General features: G+C 37.9%; 1 protein-coding gene across 1 annotated transcript; it reads left to right on the forward strand.

The window, feature by feature from the left end:
* The first annotated feature begins 5903 nt into the window (after positions 1–5903).
* LOC111347319 (uncharacterized) lies at positions 5904–9320 on the forward strand. The gene is made up of 3 exons (XM_088736449.1): positions 5904–6383; positions 7792–8023; positions 8616–9320. Exons 2-3 carry the CDS (start codon positions 7850–7852, stop codon positions 8808–8810), a joined length of 369 nt encoding a protein of 122 aa, XP_088592575.1. The 5' UTR covers positions 5904–6383; positions 7792–7849; the 3' UTR covers positions 8811–9320.
* Positions 9321–9832: the final 512 nt, after the last annotated feature.

A 9832-nucleotide genomic window follows, 5' to 3' on the forward strand; every position in this document is an offset into this window, starting at 1 on the left:
TAGGTTTTTGTCATTTCGCACCTAGAGGCAACTTTTTGAACGAATCCAATTGTGAGTTTGACCCAATTATATCACATTTAGATAGTGGTTGTGAGTTTTCTCTGTCTTGTAGTATCAAGGTTTAAGTAGTAATGAAGTGCACCAAGAAAGCTTGGTAACACAGCAATGTGTAATACGAAAAGAGTTCCACAGTGACACCGTATGTAGCCTTCTATTAAGTTCTAACTACCGGTAGTTCGTGAAGTTACCTACAAATTTACCAATTTTTCAAAGTTTGTAACTGTTAAGAGATGCCCTCCTTCATCACGGAGCTATAGCTGATGCATTTACTGCTGTCAATATTTGAGAAGGTGATAAAGTTAAAACTTTTGAACACGGAAGTATTTGGTAAAAGACTGAACAAATGCATAGTTTGGCGATGGTCGTCTTCTAAGGAGTTAAAAAGATGAAGTTACAAGAAAAGGAGATGTGAACTGTCCTCTAAGACGTTGTTAGTGTTAGCTACTTCTTTGATATGGAGGATATTTTTATTCTGATGATTAAGGGTACGGTTGTATGCGTTTGCATGAAGACTGTATGCAAAATGAGAATGAATTGTAGTTCGTCGGACATTCAGAAATTTGACCGGCTATGTATACTTTTAGGTATTGGTATCAGCTGTGGATATTTCTTTCTTCTGATTGGTTAATACGAAGTTCATTTGTTATGAATTGCCTTCAGTCGTCGAGAATATAGTTATGTGACAGGAACCCTTCAACATTTTCACGAGACTGCGGCAAGTGAGTTTGGGTATTTGTAATTTAGAGCTACAATACTCTCCGTTGTAGATTAGCTCGGAGAGTTTGATGTTGCAACAGCATGGCATCATCCAGCTGAAATGAAAGTAAATTCTTTTGCACGTTTTTTCGAAATTGAAATTGCGTAGAGAAGTTACGTTTCCATTACTTCGCTGGTTAGAATGAGTAGAATTGTTTTCAGTTTCTTTATTTTGTTTGAATATCAGATGTAAAAAATTACCCTAGATTCCTGTGTACTTCAACTTTATTCTTAGAGCGTTTTCTCATTCCAGCAGAGGGATGATGTGGCTATTTATGAATTATTGAAATTTTGGTTTCCATTATTAGCATTATTATTAGTAACAATAGTGCTTGCTACTCTGACTTTTCTCTTTACACTTTTTGCGAATTATGGAACAATAAGTTTCAGTATTATTAACAATTATTCTCCTTAGTGGAGGTAAACATACGAAGTGATTAATTGTTTTAGTATATACTACACAAAAACCAAAGAAAAAAAAATTCAACAAGAATTGGTTTATTTCTGACAATATACCGAAAAAAAGTCGGAAATTAAACTCTCGACGCGCGGTTTTGTCTCAGAGTGCTTGGAAGTGAATACTACTAGGTTATCACTTCCAAACTAGCCAATCAGCGCGCGCGAAGCACAGTAAGTTAAACCTGTGTGGTATATACCAAACTTGAATAATCCTAGCACTGCACAGCGGCATCGATGTAAAGTGTGAAGCAAAGTAGCGAGGGAATTCATAGCAAAACAGTTTCACTGAGTCGCACAAGTACTTATTAAATTCTTGGTAATTTAAAATTTCTCATGAGGGAGATTAAATGTAGAATGTTGTGATTGCTTAATAAAAAGCACAACTGAGCTGCAATTATATGTCAGTCTTCCTGAGTTGAATGCGTAAGTTAAAATACCCTTGTTTATTCCTTTCTGTCTATTAAATTTGATACTTTCTCAGTTTTAGCTCAAAACCACAAACAGCATTTGCGATTCAATGGATCAGCATTACCGCCCATTTAATTCGTAGAGATCCTTCGAAATTATATCCCAATTTTGGGTGATCCTCTTTTTTGGGAGAGGGGGGGTACTTCCATTAGTTTGGCTAACACGTAACCATTTATTCTGCCGTCCTATTTTGTACGGCTCCGTCAAGTTTGTGACGGTTCCCTCTAGTTTCTGACAATCTTGTACATTTGCAGACGGTTTCGTCTGATTTCGTACACTCCAACCACTTTTTGACGGTTCCGTCTGATTATCGGTGGTTTCGTGTCTTCGGAAAGTTCGTCTATTCTAGGATTGTACTGTCTTTTCTGTCTCTTTTGAACATTTCCATCTAATTTGGACGATCTCATCTGGTTGTGGACAGCTCTGTTCTTTGTCAGATGGTTTCGTCCTATATTTTCTATCTTTATTATTCACCATCATTATTGTTGTTGTTAATATCATTTTCATCATTTCAATTAAATGTGGTTGTGATATGTTCGCAACCGACTGCAGTTAGGTTAGCGAAGGGTGACAACGAGATGCTCCAGGCGGACAAAATTGGTTGGTAGTCAGTCGCCTGATCCAGATTTTTGCTAAGTGGAGTCGAGCTGAAAGCCAATTACGGCGGTTGTCAACGTGACGAAAGCGGTTTCTCTTGTGCCTGCACTTTCGCTCATGTTGAATGCCCGTGCACTTGGTTGGGGCTATTTGGTCGCCAGATATACCCTGTTAATTATCAAAATCGTAAACAAAACAGAGCAACACTGACTCTAGATCTGACTCTAGATCTGAGACTAATTTGAAATAGAAAGGAAATCAGTCTCCTGTCTTTCGCTGTGCGATTGTATATGACAGTCACATCTTCCGCAGCTAATCGATCATTACAGAAGCAAAGAATTGTATTCGAAGTGTTTCTGCGTTCAGCTTTGAAACAGTTTGGGGACGAATTTCGCTCTCGATTACGTCAATTTTATCAGTTAACGAACCCTTGGCTACGAAATCAACTAGTTCACACTTTTTTTGCATTTTATTTTTTACAAAAACCTTTAGGAGCAAAAGATAATAAAGAGGAATGTCTTACAACTGTTTAGAAGCGCTGATATGATAAATATGAATATGTTCAGTTGGTTCACTGATATGATAAATATGATCTGATATGACCGCGTATCCATGAAAACCGAAAATAATCTCACTATTCCGTCTATTAGATAATGATTCGATGTTGTTCGACAGGACTAATGGGTGATATTGATTAACGAAAGAAATCGTTCAGATTTGATGTTGACTTTCTTTTGTATACAGAGAAGCTACCACGACTTGTCTTGAATCGAATGCTAGTTACCAAATCGACCGTTTGATAAATTCAGATTAAGATAATCTTCAGTTGGTTCAGCTGTGACTACGCATGTTTGCCTTTGATTTTATTTGTACGTACTTATTGAACATTTAAATCGCACCTTGGTATGAAACAGCTGTTTGCTAAAAAAAGCAACAAAAAAGATGCACTCAAGCGTATATCAAGCATTGTAGCTGAATCAGCTTAGCCCGGACATTAAGAGACTTTTTGATTACACCTTTTGTAGTTTGAACATTATTTGATTTCAAACGTCGGTGGCCTAATGAAGTTCACCCTGCATATTAAAGATTTGCTATTCAAAATTATCATACTTTGCACTCACGTCTGTGATCCTCGGATTAATTTAATGAAGCCATTCCAAATTTTCCAGATTTATAACACCATCCATGATCGTTTCCTGGAAACGAACTAAAAATAATGCATAATTCATATCATAACTGAAAAACACACTCGCATGTGAAAAACACACTCGTATGTGTACTCAAAGATTAGTTTGACTTATGCCTCGTCAAGACAGGAAAGAGTAAAACGTTGCAGGCATGAACCGAGTGGAACCAGCTAAGGGTAAGTCTGCAAGTGATATTAAACACTGTCCTTTCTAACAATTATACAGTATGCATCAGTGTTAGTTGGAACTGATATTCGACCACTATCGTCTTCCGTTTTTGTAAAGATTTTCGCATCATTGAGTCGACATCCGCCTAATTATCCCTCGTAAAGAGCAGTTGTAATGAATTTTAACCCTCACCGGATGAGTGTTCAGTCCATTTCTAAATATCATGACGAAAGTTTTAATCGATAATACAGATTTAGATAGTGGTGTAACTTTGGAAGGCTCTTTGAACATCGAGCATTTTCAATCAGACGAAGAGGACACTCCTGAACAACAGACTCCGCGATCGCAAGGAAATGTCCGCTCCGAATCCGGCATCAGGTCAATTCACACTCCCGCGGGCAGCATTCACACTCCCGCGGGCAGCATTCACACTCTCGCGGGTAGCATTCACACTCCCGCGGGCAGCATTCACACTCCCGCGGGCAGCACAAAAGCTCATAGAAGAGGCTAATCTCAAAGTGATGATGGCTTTTCGACCTCGCTTAACCCCTCGCTTTGGAAAGCTCCACAGCTGCTATTTGTGAACTTGCATTTGGTACGGTCATGCCTTCGATCGCATGCTCGCCGAATTGCCCGGTCTATTTTTCATTCGGCAAAGTCAGACTGAGCAGTTAGTTACCTTTGCTCGAGTGAATCACGTATTTGTTATTTAACTGCATTAACCAACCAAGTAGACAAATATCAAACTTATAAGGGACTTAACTGCATGGCTTCTGTCAGTGGACATCAAAATAGAGTGACCATAACAACACACCTGCTGTCTGATTAGGTATTTTTCATTTCTTTTCATTAATAATAGTTCATTTAAGAATCGGCTAAGTAATTACTTGCGATTGCCAACGAAGGCTGCTGTAATATTTTCCTGATGATGCAATTTTTCAGAAATATAATTAATTTGCCCTTACAGCACAAGTAAAGGGAATCAAAGCGTTTATCATTGAAGTCTCGGTAATCAGCAAAAAAGAGTTTACTGAGGTTTAAGGAGTCATTACTGCCAATAGCATCGAAATCCACAAACAAAGTTCTATGAACTTGTTTTCGAGTGGTAATTATTTCCAAATTAGGTTTTGGTCGCACGTTTTCGATCTGTTTCATCAAAACAAAGCATTTAGACGGCATTGTTGTTCGTACACTCATTAAGTTATTGTTAAACTCCTTGATGAACAATAAATCGTAGAGAGGCTCAGACGAAGTTTAAAGGTGTGTAACTTGAAATTTTAAGACGGTTCTCTCAAACCAAATGCATAAAAAATTCCGATTGCTATCCTCTTTTTTTAATCTAGTCCTGAAATATGTAGAAAATGATGGCAAACTTTCCTATTTGGTAATGTTGTCAATTTCGCAAGAAATTTAAGGTGAATGATCGTAACACCTTGGGGAGTTTGCGTCTATTTTTGCATCACGTAATTGGACGGGGATTTTTGTTTTGCGTGTCAAAAGAAATAAATTGATGCACTCGCTTGTTCTCTCGCGATCAGGTGCACTTCATGTCTAATTAAAATCGTCTTGAAAAATAAATGAGAGTTAATTTTTTTCAAAAAAGAAATTAGTCTTTAGAGAACCCGTTGTGCTGCGTAAGCGAGCAAGTATAAAACACTTTGCAATTAGCAGCTGTTCAAGGCAGATAAACCGCTGTGGTGTTTCTAGAAAGCTTTTATTCCCAGCGTTAGCCTCGATCAGCTATCTCTGAAACATTTTGTACAAATTAAATCTCAGTGGGTCTCATTTTGACGAAAAGGAAATAAATTGACAGAAAAAATCATGGACGCAAGTTGTTTGTTCTGTTTGGTTTAGCTTCCGGAGACTGACGCAATTCCTTCAAATTTCTCCGTACGATTGAACAAACTCGAGTTATGTTTTTTTTTCTTTATTTACTGACGTGAGCAGACAAGTCTACTTTTTTAATCTTTATTTTCTGATATAAGCACACAAATTTAACTATACTTTAAAACCGTCTTTACAACACGGGGGAACAAGCTATTAAAGTAAATTGCTAGTTCCTTATAGTTTCTCGAAGGTTGGGCGTGCTGATAGAAAAACTGGTCAGCCTGAGTGTAGATCGGTCAGTATAAGTTTTAAAGAACACTTGAGCTGCTTCGGCTGGAAAGTAACACTTCTACTTGATTATTAGCTTGAGGAAAGCAGAAAACCCGCCTTGATAACTATTGAAAGTTTGAGATCCCTAGCTTTTGCCCTTTACCTGAGCAAATGGTCAGTACCAGGCTGGCGCGGGGCGCGATAATGAAAAAAGAAGAGGTTTGGCACGATCCATTCCCAGCATCCTTCTTTTGACGTATTGCGCCTCTTGCGTCTTGTTTATTACGCTCCCGTTTGATAACTAAACCCTTGCAGCGAGCAACGAGGCCGAGCAAAGGGTTGACGCTCGAACCATCCGCTTTTCAATCCTCGTTACAGTGTGCCTCTGTTGAATCAACCGAAAGAATACATGAATCTTAAATCTCGCTTTTAATCTCAAACGTTAATCTCACTTGTAATTATAATGTTTTCACTGTTTCCCTTTAAGAAAATATGAATATTTTGTATTGCAGGAAGTCGATGAAAAACGCTCAAAGATTGAAAAAACAGCGTATTTCGAGATGGAAAGCTACCAAAATGCAAGTCGCCATGGTAAGTAACGTAATCTATCAGCGAATAACACGATTAAAAAAAGTTTCTTTGCGCTGATTGGCCGAGAGGAATGTGATTATCAATATTCGAATTGTCAGAATGCTTTTTTCTCATAAAGTTTACTTTAGAACACACCCACGCTGTAGAAAATGTATCATGGTTGTACATGTACACTGCGCATACGTAATTTAGAGTATTTTTTCGCTCGGACGCCATTTTGGCAAAACATGCAAATCAACACGTCCCTGTTCTTTGATCGACTACCTTTCTTTTAATATTCATATATCAAACATTGGCATACAGTTTCTCAGTGAATAGTTCAATTATGCAAAAGTACCAAGAGAAGTTCATATTCTTTTGAAAGTACCTTGAACTTTTAAATGTTTAATTTCGAGTAAAAAGAAATTTGGGAAATAAAAATAAAGGAGATACATGTTCCTATCTGAACAACCGCGCACCTACCCCACTCCTGACTCATGAAGGAGTAATGGGCTCCTGCCCTAACTTGTTATCGAGTGGCTTTTGTTGGTTTAAGGGAGGGGTGGGTGCGCCGTTGCTCAACTTTTGTAGAGTGAAAATCCACATGGTCATAATCTCTTCAAGCCCTTATTGTAACGAAGTGCGACTGAATGAAGAGACGACGAGAAGCTCAGACTCCAAGAAATTCGTTTTTCGATTGTTTATTTCTATAACAAGAAAATGTAGGACAGCTATCCCTTGAATCAAAGTATACACCTCAGATAGCATTTATTTATTAAGTATGGCTGAGTTTTCATGTTTCTAATTCTCCATTACTCCCTTACATCACTGTCCAAATATTTTGGACAATGATGTTTGATTTTAGACACTAGCGCCCAATTTTCGTCACTAGTGTCTGCTTTTAGACACTAGTACCCGATTTTAAACACTGGAGCCAGATTTTGGACACAAGTGTCCGAATTCAGACTCTAGTGTCTGATTTTACAGACTAGTGTCTGATTCTAGGTACGAGTGTCCGATTTTAGACACTAGTGCTCGATTTTACTCCCTGTCACGTAGGCTATTTACCTTGAAGAGTATGGTTAATTACCAAACAGGAAATGGGCGAGATAAAATTGCCATGTCAGTCTCAATTACCTTTTGTGAAACGTTCATAAGCTGTATAACTGATCTCAATCGTTTTACATCCGCCATAAACGCACGAAACTTACTCAAGGAGATTCCAGAATTATCTTCTATACTGGAATCGTAACACGAGTCAGATTGCTCAGTTTGGTTTTCTAATGATTTATCAATTCATTTATTTATTCATTCATTTTTTTTGGCTGAAACAAAGGAACAAAGGCAGAGAAATTCAATGTTGTATTAAATCTATTGTTGCTTTCTCAAATGAGGACTCACTGATTCTTTCATCTGTTTCTTCTGAAAGCCGCTTTGGAACTGGAGTATCGTCGTTCTTTGTCTTTCTCAAGTTGTTCTTCCTTAATATGGCGACCTTCATTTTGGAATTTGGATTTGTTAGACTACCATCAATTATCATTGAACCTAGCACAACTTCTTCAAACTCTTGTACCTTTACCACAACCGAGACGCAACAACGAAACACGTTAAGTGCCGGTGTTGCTGAAGGGTATGAAGTTGGAGATTTTATTTCTGGAAAGGTGAGTTTTTCTTGCAGATATCAGTGAACATGTTGGATCACTTTTCGATTGAGTGTGGTGAAAGCAAATCCAAAGCAACCACAACAGCCAATCAAAGCAAAGGAAGATGTCACAAGGAGCCAATGAGAACTTAAAGTGAAAACAAGCAATCTGCCTGAAGCGCGGGAAGACGCGGCGAGTGACGAAGTCGCGGTTGGTTTTAGTTTTGAACCTGATTGGTCGAGAAAGAGGCGCAAGTTTTCTGGACCAATCTCTTAACGAAGTGTCTTCTACTAGCAATTATTAGCGAAATGACGTTTGTAATCCGAAAAATGCGTTGCTTTTCTTTAATTTCGCTCTTTAATTGATGTAGAAACCCTGCGTCATTCTACCGACCATACAAGACCATAACCAAAAGTGTCACTCGAGTTTTCTCGCGTAACAGGCCTAGGTTTGGTTTGAGATTCCATCAACATCCTATAATTTTCTCCTTTTTTTCTGATTGGCCGATGATTAACTAGGTTTGTAACAACACCCAGCCGACCTTTGTAACAACGTCCAGCCGACCGCGGTTAATTGAGAGTTTATTACAAATTTTATTGTTGAATTTCAGGGCTGGATAAGTACAACACTGATGTTTTATGCTGGATGTACCGACTCGGAGTTGATATCAAATGCCGGTGTCAATTATAACCTTCCATTGCCGGGCTTATCTTCTGGTCGGATCGTCTTTTTTTATCCTCAGTCTCATTCTTGTGGTCCGAAAGTTTGTCACTCGGGACTGTATAACCTTTTTACATATATATAGCTATTTCGAGAAAGGTTGTCGAAAAAAAAAAAGGACAAAAGTGAAAGCGACAATCTCGAAAGGTAATCTGGGTTTTCGGCAATCAATTAATTTTTATACATCAAATAGATAAATAAATAACTTCATCGAAACTGCAATGCTTTGTCCTTACTGTGACTTTTTCTCAGATTACTTTAAGATCCTAGGGTCAAGGGACTTGAAAACTAATCACAATATCTTTCTGGGTTACGATTTTTTCCGACAAACCTTCTTTCGAAACTGCTGATTATATACTGTATAACAAATAATATTAAACTTTCCATCTGAATAATGGGTATTATTTTAGACAGCACATGCATGGCGAAGCCAGAGCAATGCGGAAATTTTGCGAATTTGTAAAGGACTGTGACCTGTTACAAAATTTTCAGACTGTTGGAAAAAAAGGAAAACACACGCCATTGCTGTCAAATAATCACTTGTTATTTTAGAGGCTTATCTTAGCATGTCCGTCGTCCCGCCTTGAGCAGCTGAGTCACTTTAGATGAAACATTCATCTGTACGATTCAATAGAAACTATAAAAAGGCTTTAGTAACTTAGCTTTTTTCTGTTTTTCGTTTCGTATAAAGTTGTTGTTGTTGTTGTTATTGTATAATGCATAGATTCTGAACTAACACCCATTTTACAGTACATAGATCTGATTCTTATACGGAGTTCATCGAACGCTGATTTTAATTGATATGATATCTGTTGAACAGTCTTTTGAGTTTGAGTTGTAGTTTATATGGGTGGTTAGATCTCGACTTAGTGTTTTTACAAAGTTCAAAATAGTCGCTGAAATTCAATCCATTTAGATTGAATACAGTTTTATAACATTCCACTAAGGAAAGGAAATCTCTCCTTTGTACTAAAGAGTTCCATTTAAGAATTTTACACCTCTCCGTATACGCCATCTCTTGTCTTCTTTGGCCTAAGGCAATTCGCGAGGCTCTTCTTTGTATCTTCTCAATTTCATCGATGTCTTTGATGAGGTGTGGTGACCACA

Source organism: Stylophora pistillata, chromosome 10, assembly GCF_964205215.1.
Source record: "Stylophora pistillata chromosome 10, jaStyPist1.2, whole genome shotgun sequence".
Classification (NCBI taxonomy): Eukaryota; Metazoa; Cnidaria; class Anthozoa; order Scleractinia; family Pocilloporidae; genus Stylophora; species Stylophora pistillata.

Coding starts and splice junctions, on each gene's coding strand:
- LOC111347319 (XM_088736449.1), top strand. CDS start 7,850: ATGGCGACCTTCATTTTGGAATTTGGATTTGTTAGACTACCATCAATT. Junction 8,024..8,615: donor GAGATTTTATTTCTGGAAAG/GTGAGTTTTTCT, acceptor GTTGAATTTCAG/GGCTGGATAAGTACAACACT.